The 15,129-nt window shown below is 40.9% G+C and overlaps 1 protein-coding gene across 2 annotated transcripts; it reads left to right on the top strand.

Annotated features, from left to right (window-relative positions):
- The first annotated feature begins 269 nt into the window (after positions 1-269).
- Positions 270-15,054, top strand: syt5b (synaptotagmin Vb). 2 transcript variants are annotated; one of them, XM_055923177.1, is made up of 9 exons: positions 270-389; positions 4,849-5,043; positions 6,110-6,288; positions 6,423-6,521; positions 11,798-11,965; positions 12,563-12,730; positions 12,892-13,009; positions 13,251-13,384; positions 13,491-15,054. In XM_055923177.1, the coding sequence occupies exons 2-9, from the start codon at positions 4,854-4,856 to the stop codon at positions 13,698-13,700; spliced, it is 1,266 nt and encodes a 421-aa protein (XP_055779152.1). In that variant the 5' UTR covers positions 270-389; positions 4,849-4,853; the 3' UTR covers positions 13,701-15,054. The 2 variants fall into 2 exon arrangements, with proteins under 2 accessions (XP_055779152.1, XP_055779162.1); XM_055923187.1 differs by lacking the exon at positions 270-389 and having other exon boundaries at positions 4,666-5,043.
- The last annotated feature ends 75 nt before the right edge of the window (positions 15,055-15,129 follow it).

The raw sequence follows: 15,129 nt of genomic DNA, 5'->3' as shown, positions 1-15,129 counted from the left end.
ACAGACTGATCAATGCGTTTGATCACCCTACAAAGTGAGGGAAGTTAAATAAAAGGCTACGACTGTTGCTCTTATGGAATTTCAATTTAAACCAAAAGATGGATCAACAGATGTGTTGTTGACATACTCCTATAGGGAGGGTGGGGGAGAGTGAGATTAACGTCAAGGGCTGCTTTAGTGATTTGACAGCGCTTTAGCTTAGAAGGGGGGGGGGGGGGGGGGGGGGGGGGGCGGGGGACAAGCTGACAGGCATAATAGTCACTGGAATATTCACGAAGGAAGGAACGATGGGTGTGTGAGGGTTCCCAAGGGCCATTTTGACACAAAAGTGGTTTATTCCAAATTGATGATATAAAAGACAGAGGGGGAAAAGAGGAAAATATTAACAGGTAAGCCCAATGCGATTTCATTTCATAATCATCATCTGAAATTTCTTGAAGCTTACTAAGTAAGAATTGTTAACAGTTGCATAGATGAGAATTGCTTTTCCCACTGGGAACACACTTATTGAATCAATGTTGTTTCATAGCCATTTGTCAACCTATTGTGACGTGGAACCAACATGGATTCGCAAAAAGTCATCAGTACTGTTCTCATCTCTTTTCAACCAGCGTTGTAAACACTGACATTTGAGTAAAACTTGAACTTAACTACAATGACTTAACAAGACTAACAGGTTGTTTCATCAATCTAATTTCAACATAAAAATCATAACTATGTATGCTTTTAAAATGATGTCGAAAATTCCCCGCAGAAACATATATATATATATATATATATTTATTTTAAGGCTTAAAAATCCTTCTTTAACCTGTCTCCGCCCCTTCATCTACACTGATTGAAGTGAATTTAACAAGTGACATCAATAAGGGATCATCGCTTTCACCTGGATTCATCTGGTCAGTCTGTCGTGGAAAGAGCAGGTGTTCCTAATGTTTCGTACACTCAGTGTATAATATATTGGGGTGGTTGAAAAGAAGATTAATTCCATATTTGATTAGACATTTTATTTTTTACCTTATTTCAATGTAGATAGTAAAATGTTTGCCTTCAGAAAGTATTCACACCCCCTTGACTTTTTTCACACTTTGTTGTGTTACAGCCTGAATTTAAAAATAATTAAATTGAGATATTTTGTCACTGGCCGACACACAATACCCCATAATTTTTAAATGGAATTATATTTTAAGAAATGTTCACAAATCAATTACAATAGAAAAGCTGAAAGGTCTTGAGTCAATAAGAATTCAACCCCTTTGTTAGAGCAAGCCTAAATAAGTTCTGGAGTAAACATCTGATTCACAAGTCATATTCTCTACGCATTTCTCTACGGCCGGCCATGCTTTCCACCTGGCTACCCCTACCCTGGTCAACTGCCCGGCACCCTCCACAGCACCCACCATTTCTCCTTCACCCAAATCCAGATAGCTGATGTTCTGAAAGAGCTGCAAAATCTGGACCCCTACAAATCAGCCGGGCTAGACAATCTGCACCCTCTCTTTCTAAAATGATCTGCCGAAATTGTTGCAACTCCTATTACTAGCCTGTTCAACCTCTCTTTCATATCGTCTTGAGATTCCCAAAGATTGGAAAGCTGCTGCGGTCATCCCCCTCTTCAAAGGGGGTGACACTCTAGACCCAAACTGCTACAGACCTATATCTATCCTACCCTGTCTTTCTAAGGTCTTCGAAAGCCAAGTTAAATAACAGATTACCGACCATTTCGAATCCCACCGTACCTTCTCCGCTATGCAATCTGGTTTCAGAGCTGGTCATGGGTGCACCTCAGCCACACTCAAGGTCCTGCTTTATCATGGCCAGGTCGCAGTTGCAAATGAGAACTTGTTCTCAACTAGCCTACCTGGTTAAATAAATGTGAAATACATTTTTTTATAAAACAAATATAATAAGTTGCATGGACTCACTCTGAGTGAAATAATAGTGTCTAATATGATTTTTGAATGACTACTTAATGCCTGTACCCCATTCATACAATTATCTGTAAGGTCCCTCAAGGAATTTTAAACACAGATTCAACCACAAAGACCAGGGAGGTTGCAAATGCCTCTCAAAGAAGGGCAACTAGCAGTAGATGGGTAAAAAAAAAAATCTGACATTGAATATTGATTTAAGCATGGTGAAGTTATTCATTACACTTTGGATGGTGTATCAATACACCCAGTCACTACAAAGATACAGGCCTCCTTCCTAACTCAGTTGACGGAAAGGAAGGCAACCACTCAGGGATTTCAACTTGAGTCCATTGGCGACCTTAAAACAGTTACAGAGTTTAATGGCTGTGATATGAAAAAACTAAGTAGTAACTACAACATTGTAGTTACTCCACAATACTAACCTAATTGAAAGAGTGAAAAGAAGTCCTGTTAAGTATAAAATATTCCAAAACATGCATCCTGTTTGCAACAAAATGCTGAAGTAATACTGCAAAAAATGTGGCAAAGCAATTACATTTTTGTCCTGAATACAAAGTGTTATGTTTGTGGCAAATCCAGTACAGCACATTACTGAACACTCCATATTTTCAATCATAGTGGTTGCTGCATCATGTTATGGGTATGCTTGTAATCGTTAAGGACTGGGGAGTTTTTCAGGTAACAACACATCCGCCACGCTGATCCTCAACACCGGGGCCCCTCAGGGATGTGTGCTCAGTCCCCTCCTGTACTCCCTGTTCACTCATGACTGCACGGTCAGGCACGACTCCAACACCATCATTAAGTTTGCCAATGACACAACAGTAGTAGACCTGATCACCGACAACGATGAGACCTATAGCCTATAGGGTGGAGGTTAGAGACCTGGCCGTGTGGTGCCAGGAAAACAACCTCTCCTTCAACGTGATCAAGACAAAGGAGATGATTGTGGACTACAGGAAAAGGAGGACCGAGCACGCCCACATTCTCATCGACGAGCTGTAGTGGAGCAGGTTGAGAGCTTCAAGTTCCTAGGTGTCACCAACAAACTATCATGGTCCAAACACACCAAGACAGTCGTGAAGAGGGCACGACACAGCCTATTCCCCCTCAGGAGACTGAAAAGATTTGGCATGGGTCCTCAGATCCCCCAAAAGTTCTACAGCTGCACCATCGAGAGCATCCTGACTGGTTGCATCACTGCCTGGTATGGCAACTGCTCAGCCATAAGACTCCTGAACAGCTAATCAAATGGCTACCCAGACTATTTGCATTGCCATCCCCTCCCCCCCTTTTACGCTGCTGCTACTCTCTGTTTATTATCTATGCATAGTCACTTTAACTCAACCTACATGTACATATTACCTCGACTAACCGGCGCACATTTGACACTGTACCGGTACCCCCTGTATATAGCCTCGCTATTGTTATTTTACTGCTGCTCTCTAATTATTTGTTACTTTTATTTTACATTTTTTGCTTAACACTTATTTTTCTTAAACTGCATTGTTGGCTAAGGGCTTGCAACTAAGCATTTCACTGTAAGGTCTACACCTGTTGTATTCGGCGCATGTGACAAATAACATTTTATTATATTTTCTAACACTCACTACTGAGTTCCAAACTGCTTCTGAAAGCAATGTCAGCATAAGTGTTCATCGGGAGCTTCATGAAATGGGTTTCCATGGCCAAGCAACCGCACACAAGCCTTAGATTGGACTTTGGAGCAGTGGAAACGAGTGCAGTCCGACGGACAAAGTGTAATCCGACGGACGAATCTTGGTTTGGCAGATGCCAGGAGAACGCTATCTGCCTTAATGCATAGTGCCAACTGTAAAGTTTGGTGGAGGAAGGGGGGGGACCAACTCCATATTAATACCCATGATTTTGGAATGAGATGTTCGGCGAGCAGGTGTCCACATACTTTTGATCATGTAGTGAATATGTCACATCTATAATGGGTGAGGTGCAGAGCAGAGATATGAAAACACATAATTAAACCTGAAAATATGTCTTACACATGCATTCAGTTCATCACCTATTTTCCTACTCTTCATACTCTCTCTGAAAATCGCTTCATGTTTAATTTTTACTATGCTTTCATGAAGTAATCACCATTAGCTGTACAGCTGTATCATCTTAAAATCTCTTTTATCTTCCTCAAATTCCCATGATCATGTGTATTCATGGGGAAGCACTAGATGCATCTACTGCATTTCAAAGATGGTCTAGAAATAGGCAGAATTGTAAGGAAGGAGGATGGACAAGCCAAGGAAATGTGATGTAAAGCTTGTGATTGACATTTCCCTTCACAGTACATTCCATTGGAAGTGATCCTCTGAAATTACTAGACATAGACCCACTACCCCTGAAACCAGTGCCAGTTATGAGAGAGAGGGTAGGAGATGCTGGGACTGGGGCTTGGGAGGGCGGGGAATGGGAGGGGGTAAACCACCTCTTAGTTAAGCTTCGGGGGTCTGGGATTTTGGATTAATACTGTAGTAATCCAGTTATGTGTTAGCAGAGAGAGAGCGATAGAGGGATAGATAGATAGATATGGCGAGAGAGGGAGTGAAGGGGAATGAGGGGGGGGGGGCGACATGGTGGGTTATGGGGAGGGATGAGATGAGAGGAAGAGGGATTAAGGTCAGCCTTGTTGAGCATCTGGTTTATTGTCCGGTGCTCTCTGAAGGAGGTGACACTTTTGGATAATACATACACGTTTAGCCTACTTGAATTCACACACTGCAACTAGAAACCTGAATGTTCTGAACTACCCATATGATGATATGAATACATGAGACAACGGATTATCTTATTCTATCAATCATCAGTATCTGTGTCAACATTGCCTAGAATTTGTTTGGGGCCAACTAATCCTATGCGTCCTTGCCCTGTACCTGCTATTTATCAGCTGGAATGAGGATGGCCAGTGTGCAGTTCCGGGCCCGTCGGGCTGTGGAGCCGGCAGAACCAGAACCTGAACATGAAAAAGAGCCAGAACAAGTAGAGGAGCCAGCTGCCCACGTCCCTCCAGCACACCACCCCGGCCACCACAACTATGACCACATGAAGAACAAGTTCATGAATGAGATTGGCCATCTGCCACGTAAGTAGTTCCTGGCATGTAGATGGAATTGGACAAGACTGAGGACTACACAGACGCTGTTTTCCTAACGTTTATGTCATCTCTGTAGCTATCGTGGAAGGTTGAAATCTGCTTGGGTCCTGATCCTGATGTGGCAATTTAATTCTCTCATGGATTTTTTTGGGGTGGAGGGACTGAGTGAGAGTTGGTGACAAAAATAGAATAAGAGTTATAGGACCGTACATATAAGCCATGACAGATGTTAGAACTATGGAATGGGACACGGAATCCACAATGTCACTTCATCATCTTCATTTGATCATATCATTCCTCTTTTCTCACAGGAATTATTCACAGAAGTAATAACGTTTTCATTCTCCATGTGCATTTCCTTTGCATATACCTACAGTTGCGGACAAATCTATTGGCACCTCTGCACTTTATAATGGAGTGCAATGGAGAAGATAGTCTTTCAAAACTGGTTGAATGACTATTGTTACCCTGTAGGCACCTACAACTTACCACAGGTGACATAAATTACACCGTAAACAAGAATGACTTGCCTCCAATCAAATTATTTAGAATTTTTCATAATTTAGCCCGGGATATTTTTTTTTTACCTTGTAGATAAAAGTCAATATGTCAGTTTTGATGTTGGTCCTGCGCAGATGTAAATCAAACAAATACACCAACGTTTTTGTTCTTCTCAATTTCAACTTATTTGAGAAGGAATAGTGAATCGTGCAACGGTGCAACAAATATTTGGACCGCAACTGTATATTGGTACAGCCTCCCTTCCCCTGTGTACATTGTGACATTAGAACCCCATCGAAGTCGATAGCAATCATGTCTGTTATTGTTTTCCTTTCAGATTTGTTTTTCGCTGTCGTTAACAAACCTCGTCCCTTGTTCAGATGTGATCCACTAGTCAACATTGAGCACGTCAGGGTGAAAGAATAGACTTCCAACTTGTCCTGGTATATGTTCCGCTTCCCTCCCTGTTTCAAGTATCTTGGTATAGTTTCTCATATGTTAAGATAGACAGTATGTCATTAGATGTTAATTGTGTTGCCTCTTTCTTCTGTAGTCCCTATGTGGGCAGTTGGGGCCATCGTTGTAGTGGTGCTGGTGCTGGTAGGATGCTGCACCTTCTGCCTCTTCAAAAAATGCTTTGGGAAAAAGAAAAAAACAAAGAAAGTGAGGGAGAGGAAGGCTGGCCGCCGGAGGAAGGCAGACAACGAAGGGGGAGGAGAGGGTGGCGATAAGGTGAGATGGATACAGGGGAAAGATGGCGGGGAAGAGATGAAATACACACATTTCCCATGAATGTGAGGAATATAGACAGTGCCGTGCAGTATCAAACAAAAACAGAAAAGATGTGTCTGCGCTCTATTATTCAGGAAGAAGGGGATAAGAAAGAAGGGGAAGGAGAGGAGAAGGAGCAGGAGAAGCTGGGAAAACTGGAGTTCTCCTTGGACTACAACTTCACAGATGCCCAGGTAGTGCCAAGTTCTTTTGTTGTATGGTACGATACTTTGTCAAAAGAGGCCCCTGTACTAATACTGTATGACTAGCGCCCTGTGTTTTGCGCAATCATGTCACATGGCCTGGATTTTAACCTTATTTAAAGCTTTTTCATCAAACAGTCCCCTTTTCTTTTTTTCTCAGATGTTCCAGCACCATCCTCAGACAATTGCTTACATTTTTTGTGTAATTCCCATTTCTGGACAGTCTTGCTATGTCTCATGACTGCGCAAAACACAGTGCCTTATTTATGACAGCACAGCACATTTGTTGCAATTCTGTTATTTACTGAAGCAGATGCTATTCTCCAGAGCAACTTACAATCAGTACATACACTTAGCAAAGATGTAAAACAGCAAAATACTAGCCTAACTGGTGTGTGACAACATTAGTTAAGTATGTGGACATCACTTCAAATTAGTGGATTCGACAATTTCAGCCTATACACTTGCAATCTCCATAGACAAACATTGGCTGTAGAATGGCCTTACTGAAGAGCTCAGTGACTTTCAACGTGGTACTGTCATATGATGCCACCTTTCCAACAAGTCAGTTTGTCAAATTTCTGCCCTGCTAGAGCTGCCCCAATCAACTATAAGTGCTGTTATTGTGAAGTGGAAATGTCTAGGAGCAACAACGGCACAGCTGCGAAGTGGTAGGCCACACAAGCTCACAGAACGGGATCCGACGTGGGCTGAAACGCGAGTGCGTAAAAATCGTCTGTCCTCGGTTGCAACACTCACTACCGAGTTCCAAACTGCCTCTGAAAGCAACGTGAGCACAATAACTGTTTGTCAGGGGCTTCATGAAATGGCTTTCCATGGCCGATCAGCTGCAAAAGATCACCATGCACAATGCCAAGCGTTGGCTGGAGTGGTGTAAAGCTCGTCGCTATTGGACTCTGGAGCAGTGGAAACGTGTTCTCTGGAGTGATGAACCACGCTTCACCATCTGGCAGTCTGATGGACTAATCTGGGTTTGGCGGATGCCAGGAGATCACTGCCTGTCCGAATGCATAGTGCCAACTGTAAAGCTTGGTAGAGGAGGAATAATGGTTTGGGGATGTTTTTCATGGTTCAGGCTAGGCCCCTTAGTTCCAGTGAAGGGAAATCTTAACGCTACAGCATGCAATGACATTCTAGATGATTCTGTTCTTCCAACTATGTGGCAACAGTTTGGGGAAGGCCTTTTCCTGTTTCAGCATGACAATGCCCCCGTGCACAAAGCGAGGACCATACAGAAATGGTTTGTCGAGATCGGTGTGGAAGAACTTGACTGGCCTGTAGAGCCCTGACCTCAACCCCATCAAACACCTTTTAGGTGAATTGGAACGGTGACTGCGAGCCAGGCCTAATCGCCCAACATCAGTGCCCGACCTCACTAATACTCTCGAGGCTGAATGGAAGCAAGTCCCTGCAGCAATGATCCAACATCTAGTAGAAAGCCTTCCCAGAAGAGTGGAGGCTGTTGTAGCAGCAAAGGAGGGACAAACTCCATATTAATGCCCATGATTGAGCAGGTGACCACATACTTTTGGCCATGTAGTGTGTGTATATTATATTCAGGGTTGGGGAGTAACGGATTACATGTAATCTGTTACATCAAATCAAATCAAACTTTATTTGTCACATGCGTCAAATACAAGTGTAGACCTTACCGTGAAATGCTTACTTACAAGCCCTTAACCAACAGTGTAGGTCAAGAACTGTTAAGAAAATATTTACCAAATAAACTAAAGTAAAAAATAATACAAAGTAGCACAATAAAATAACAATAATGACGCTAAATGCAGGGGGTACCGGTACCGGGTCAGTGTGCGGGGTACAGGTTAGTTGAGGTAATTTGTACATGTAGGTAGGGGTGAAGTGACTATGCATAGATAATAAACAGCGAGTAGCAGCAGTGTACAAAACAAATGGAGGAGGGGGGTGCGGATTACAATTTAAGGGATTACAAAAAACAGTAACTAATACGTTATCAGACAAAAAATTGTAATCAGATTACAGATACTTTTGAAAAACTAGATGATTACTTAGAGGAGTACTTTTAAATTCAGAAAGGATGTTTGCGGAAAATAAATCTTTGACACTTTTCCGTTTTCTCAATGACATTCAAATCAGCATTGAAAAAAGGCGCAAATTAAATTTTGTTTCACCTTGCTGTTCACAAATCTAAATGTGTATTTGAACCCAATAATGGTTGAATTCAAGAAGTTTAAGCTGCCTATCAATCATTGTTTTTGAAACTAGTGGACAGCCAGTGACAAATGTGTTCTTGCAACAGCTGCATAGTGCGGATCCCAGCCTATGAAATAAAAGTGGGGCTTTTATTGCTTAATCTAATTTATGCTGCTAAAAAAATATATCCATAGGCCTAATGGACACACAGACTCGCACACTTTTGATAGACTTAAATGGGCCATCTGTATTTGCTACATCCATTTTTGGACTTATATTTATATAATTTATATCTCCATTGATTCTTGAAGAATATAACTTATAAATGCCTCATGAGTTTAGTTTAGCTGTCACACTCCATGAGAACCCAAAATATTAACTTGTTTTATTCCAATGTTTGTTAACATTGTGAATGTAAAACAGCACTGTGTAGCCTCATTACATGGTTAAAACAATACTTTTTATATCATGGATGGTCAATCCTTGAATCCATAGCTCTGTCTATTAATCTGAGAGTGGTTACATTTCTCCAGGCCCATCCCTCAGCTTTTTACCAAAACAGAGGCGGGGCGACAGTATTGTTTCATCTGTGGATTTGCCCTTTAAACAGCTGCATATTATCAAGATATCAAAATGTCACCAACAAAAAGATAAACCCTAGGCCTATAGAAAATGCAGCATATGGCATTCATTCTTCACATGTAAATAGCATGCCATTCCATGAGCACAGCATTTAATTTTCAACTTGAATCAATGAGCCCAATCTGTCCTCCATGACAACAAAATCATAAACAACAGAGTAGGGCTGGCTAATAAGTCCTTAGTTTTGAGGTCATGCTGATAACATCATTTGGCTAACCTATACTTCCATAAGTCCTATTCTTGAAGATCAAGGGGTATAATGTATATTGGAATGACTGGAATTCTGATAGACTTTGGTTTTTAATGTAAAGATATCATTTTACCGTATTATTAAATGTAGTAGAAAGCGATGGGTTAGAAGAAGCCGTCGTATCCAACCCATAAATTAGAATTTAACATCCATTTATGGCCAGCTATGTAAACTTTAACATTGATTTATCCTGCAATAGATGTCGTTCAATTGGTAACATACATGTTTGTCTTCTTCTAATGCCTCTTAAAGGGAAAGTAATGTAAAAGGAACGGAAGGTACTCAGATTACGTCACTGACTTTGGGTAACCCAAAAGATACGTTACTGATTACAATTTTTGACAGGTAACTAATAACTGTAAAGGATTACATTTAGAAAGTAACCTACCCAACCCTGATTATATATACAGTACCACTCAAAAGTTTGGTCACACCTACTGATTCCTGGGTTTTTCTTTATTTTGACATTGTAGAATAATAGTGAAGACATCAAAACTATGAAATAACATACGAAATCATGTAGTAACCTAAAAAGTGTTAAACAAATCAAAATATACTTTATATTTGAGATTCTTCAAGGTAGCCACTCTTTGCCTTGATGACAGCTGTTCACACTCTTGGCATTCTCTCAACCAGCTTCATGAGGATTGTTTTTCCAACAGTCTTGAAGGAGTTTCCACATATGCTGAGCACTTGTTGGCTGCTTTTCCTTCACTCTGCGGTCCAACTCATCCCAAACCATCTCAATTGGGTTGAGGTCGGGTGATTGTGGAGGCCAGGTCATCTGATGCAGCACTCCATCACTCTCCTTCTTGGTCAAATAGCCCTTAAACAGCCTGGAGGTGTGTTGGGTCATTGTCCTGTTGAAAAATAAATAATAGTCCCACTAAGCGCAAACCAGATGGGATGGCGTATCGCTGCAGAATGCTGTGGTAGCCATGCTGGTTAAGTGTGCCTTGAATTCTATATAAATCACAGACAGTGTCACCAGCAAAGCACCATCACACCTCCTGCTCCTCCATGCTTCACGGTGGGAACCACACATGTGGAGATCATCCGTTCACCAACTCTGCGTCTCTCACACATATGGAATCATGTATTAACCAAAAAGGTGTTAAACAAATAAAAATATATTTTACATTTGAGATTCTTCAAAGTAGCCACAAAGTAGCCTTGATGACAGCTTCATGAGGTAGTCACCTGGAATGCATTTCAATTAACAGGTGTGCCTTGTTTAAAGTTAATTTGTGGAATTTCTTTCCTTCTTAATGTGTTTGAGCCAATCAGTTGTTTTGTGACAAGGTAGGGGTGGTATACAGAAGCTAGCCCTATTTGGTAAAAGACCAAATCCATATTATGGCAAGAACAGCTCAAATAAGCAAAGAGAAACGAAAGTCCATAATTTCTTCAAGACATGAATTTCAAGAACTTTGAACGTTTCTTTCAGTGCAGTCGCAAAAACTATCAAGCACTATGATGAAACTGGCTCTCATGAGGACCGCCACAGGAAAGGAAGATTCAGAGTTACCTCTTCTGCAGAGGATAAGTTCATTAGAGTTACCAGCTTCAGAAATTGCAGCCAAAATAAATGTTTCACAGAGTTCAAGTAACAGAAACATCTCAAAATCAACTGTTCAGAGGACACTGTGTGAATCAGGCCTTCATGGTCGAATTGCTGCAAAGAAATCACTACTAAAGGATACCAATAATAAGAAGAGACTTGCTTGGGCCAAGAAACACGACCAATGAACATTAGACCAGAGGAAATCTGTCTTTTGGTCTGATGAGTCTAAATTTGATATTTTTGGTTCCAACCGCCGTGTCTTTGTGAGACGCAGAGTTGGTGAACAGATGATCTTCACATGTGAAGAATCTCAAATATAAAATATATTTTGATTTGTTTAACACTTTTTTGGTTCCTACATGATTCCATAGGTTATTTCAAAGTGTTGATGTCTTCACTATTATTCTACAATGTAGAAAAGAGTAAAAAATAAAGAAAAACCCTGGAATGAGTAGGTGGGTCCAAACTTTTGACTGGTACTTTATATATATTCAATAATGTGTTAATATCAACCATGTCTGAAATTGAGACTTTCGGGGAGAAATGTCTTGAACCTTTAATCGATTTAATCTTCACCTGATCCTCCTGACTCATCCTCTTGGTCTTCTCTCTCCAAAGCTTATAGTGGGTATCCTCCAGGCTCAGGATCTGGCTGCCATGGATATGGGGGGTACCTCAGACCCCTATGTAAAAGTCTACCTGCTCCCAGACAAAAAGAAGAAGCATGAAACTAAGGTCCAGCGCAAGAACCTGTGCCCGGTTTTCAACGAGACCTTCATCTTCAAGGTTTACGTGGTGTCTTGGCCTTGTGGTTTTGTTTGTTTGTCTCATGTCTGGGTCTGTTTGTTTGTTTTCTGTCTCTGTAGCAGCTTGTGTTGGTGTTCCAGGTTGTTGATGATGTATCACTTGTTGGTCTCTGAGTTCACGTGGGCAGAAGTCGAGCCCATGTCCGTGCTCCCCTTCGTAGTTTGTCTCTCGTACTCTGATTGCCGCCCGTCAAGGTATCCCCGAACAACTTTAAAAATGCAGAATTAAGAATGCATTTTTACTTGTCTCCTGTCAATACATGTTTTCATTTGTTTGCTTTGTTTGTCTGGATTTGTTAGTTATATGTATTTATATGTTGGCATGTTAAGTTTTATTGTATAATTATTATTTTACATTGAACTGTTTTTGATATACATAGATATACATATACATTGATATACATATACATTGATATACATATACATTGATATACATATTAAGAACTGCACTAACCAATGCTGTTTTTTAATAACTCTAAGCAAGAGCCAACAATGCATTACATAAATCTCTCTCTATCGAGGAGCATCAGTTGGCCAGACATGCACTTGTGACTAATGCCCCTGCCTTTCCTCCAAGATCCCGTACACGGAGTTGGGAGGGAAGATCCTGGTGTTGCAGGTCTTCGACTTTGACCGTTTCTCCAAGCATGATGTGATTGGGGAGATAAAGATCCCCATGAACAGTGTGGATCTGGGACAACCAATGCAATGTTGGAGGGACCTGGAGAACAGTGAAAAAGAAGAGGTATGATGTAATGGTGTATTACTAATCCTTTGGTCATCCATCCAGTCACCCCCACATTTGCATGATGGATAGATTACAACCTAATGTAATAGATTCCTCCTTATTTGATCCGTTTCTGGCTGGTGGTTTAACACCATGTTGTTCCGGTGTGCATCTCTAAGGCAGAGAAACTGGGTGATGTCTGCATCTCCTTGCGCTACGTACCTACTGCTGGCAAACTCACTATCAACATCATGGAGGCCAAGAACCTAAAGAAGATGGATGTTGGTGGCTTATCAGGTGATTTTAAATCTCTCAGCAAATAGTGTTCTTTTCTCGATCCCTCTAAGGTTGTGCGGCCTCGCAAATGTATCAGCAACGTTTTCAGTTCGCACGATCGCAGATTCATCCAATGACATATGTGTAAAGATCGGCCCTCGTGAGTCTACCAGCTGTCCGGCATGCAGCTTTGTCGGATCAAAGTCTACCAAAAAACATTGACAAATTGGCTTGTTCCCTTCTCATCCACCCTTCCCCTCAGATCCATTTGTGAAGATTGTTCTGCAGCACAATGGGAAACGGATCAAGAAAAAGAAGACAACTGTCAAGAAGAACACACTCAACCCTTACTTCAATGAGAGCTTCAGCTTTGAGATTCCCTTCGAGCAGATTCAGGTATTGCATCTTTGCCTTATGAAACCATATGTAGTTGCAGAGTACCCAGTCAGTATTCTGGAAGTATAGTAAGTGTTTCAATGTATCTTCTGTGTTTCTTATTCAGAAAGTGCAGGTCGTCATAACGGTGTATGACTACGACAAGCTTGGGAGCAACGATGCAATCGGCAAGACCTTCATGGGTTACGGTGCCACAGGAGTGGGTCTCAAACATTGGTCAGAAATGTTGGCCAATCCCAGACGTCCAGTTGCCCAATGGCATGTCCTCTGCCCAGAGGAGGAGGTGGATGCAGCTCTGAAGGTCCCACCTCGTTAATGATCCCTCAACATCCTTGGATCATTAATGCTATCCACAAGGAAAGCAAAACATTTTGATATGTCTTGTCAGTGTTATTAAGACCTCTTTGTATGTTTGCCTCTGTCTGTTTTTCTGTCATCTCTTTTTGGCATACTTTTTTTGTTAAGTGTGTGTGTGTGTTTGTACGTGTGTGTGCATGTGCACGCATGGCAGCATGAGCGTTCATGTGTTTGTGTCTCTGACGCCATTGGATGTTTTTAAAATTACCTGCATTTGTCTCAATGTTCAGAAATGATTATAGCTATGTTATTTAGTTGTTTTATAAAACATCCCTCTGTTGGTTTCTAAATGTAGGCCTAGAAGTAAAAAAATTAAAAATAATAATTAAAATATGCACCCTTGTTATATGGCCTTATAGGCTACAGACAATCAGATGAAGGAATTCAATTGGTTTTTGACTAATTGACAATGATTTTGTGAACTGTCATGTAGGCCAAAGTTAAAAACATAATTAGTGGCAGTTGTTATAGTTAGAATTAAGATTGCATAATGTTTTGCTTGTTGGTCGTAAGATACTTCAACTATACTGAACCAAAATATAAACGCAACATGTAAAATGTTGGTCCCATGTTTCATATGCTGAAATAAAAGATCCCAGAAATTTTACATATGCATTTCTCTCAAATATTTTGCACAAATTTGTTTACATCCCTGTTAGTGAGCATTTCTCCTTTGCCAAGATAATCCATCCACCTGACAGGTGTGGCATATCAATAAGCTGATTAAACAGCATGATCATTACACAGGTGCACCTTGTGCTGAGACAATAAAAGACCACTCTAAAATGTGCAGTTTTGTTACACATGTCCACCAGAGCTGTTATCAGATAATTTAATGTTCATTTCTCTACCATAAACCGCCTCCAACATAGTTTTAGAGAATTTGGCAGTACGTCCAACCGGGCTCACGTGTAACTGACCCCGTGTAACCACGCCAGCCCAGGACATCCACATCCGGTTTCTTCACCTGCATGATAGTCTGAGACCAGCCACTGATGAAACTGAGGAGTATTTATGTCTGTAATAAAGCCCTTTTGTGGGGAAAGCCTCATTCTGATGGTGGGCCTCTGCCCAGTCATGTGAAATCCATAGATTAGGGCCTAATGAATTTATTTGAATTGACTAATTTCCTTATATGAACTATAACTCAGTAAAATCGATGAATGTGTTGCATGCTGAGTTTATATTTTTGTGCAGTATATTTATGTTAGTAAGAAAGTAAAATTCAGTGTGAGGTGCTATGTCAATGTGCTAAATAATGCTCCCTATTTTGCCTAGAAATGATTTTGTTCAATGACTTCAACTATACAAAATAAATTATAATTTCAAAAAAGTGTTGGGTTTCGTCTCATGCATCTGCTCTCCACTATGGAAAATGCTGCAGTTAC

This window comes from Salvelinus fontinalis, chromosome 1 (assembly GCF_029448725.1).
Source record: "Salvelinus fontinalis isolate EN_2023a chromosome 1, ASM2944872v1, whole genome shotgun sequence".
NCBI classification, from domain to species: Eukaryota; Metazoa; Chordata; class Actinopteri; order Salmoniformes; family Salmonidae; genus Salvelinus; species Salvelinus fontinalis.
Note: the sequence above shows the minus strand (reverse complement) of the source record. Positions and strands in the feature narration are given on the sequence as shown.

Bases quoted from the DNA above. Each gene is read 5' to 3' on its own strand.
- syt5b (XM_055923177.1), top strand. From the start codon at position 4,854: ATGAGGATGGCCAGTGTGCAGTTCCGGGCCCGTCGGGCTGTGGAGCCG. The intron at 5,044-6,109 runs GTAAGTAGTTCC...TTTCTTCTGTAG, and splicing joins TGAGATTGGCCATCTGCCAC to TCCCTATGTGGGCAGTTGGG. The intron at 11,966-12,562 runs GTTTACGTGGTG...CTTTCCTCCAAG, and splicing joins ACGAGACCTTCATCTTCAAG to ATCCCGTACACGGAGTTGGG.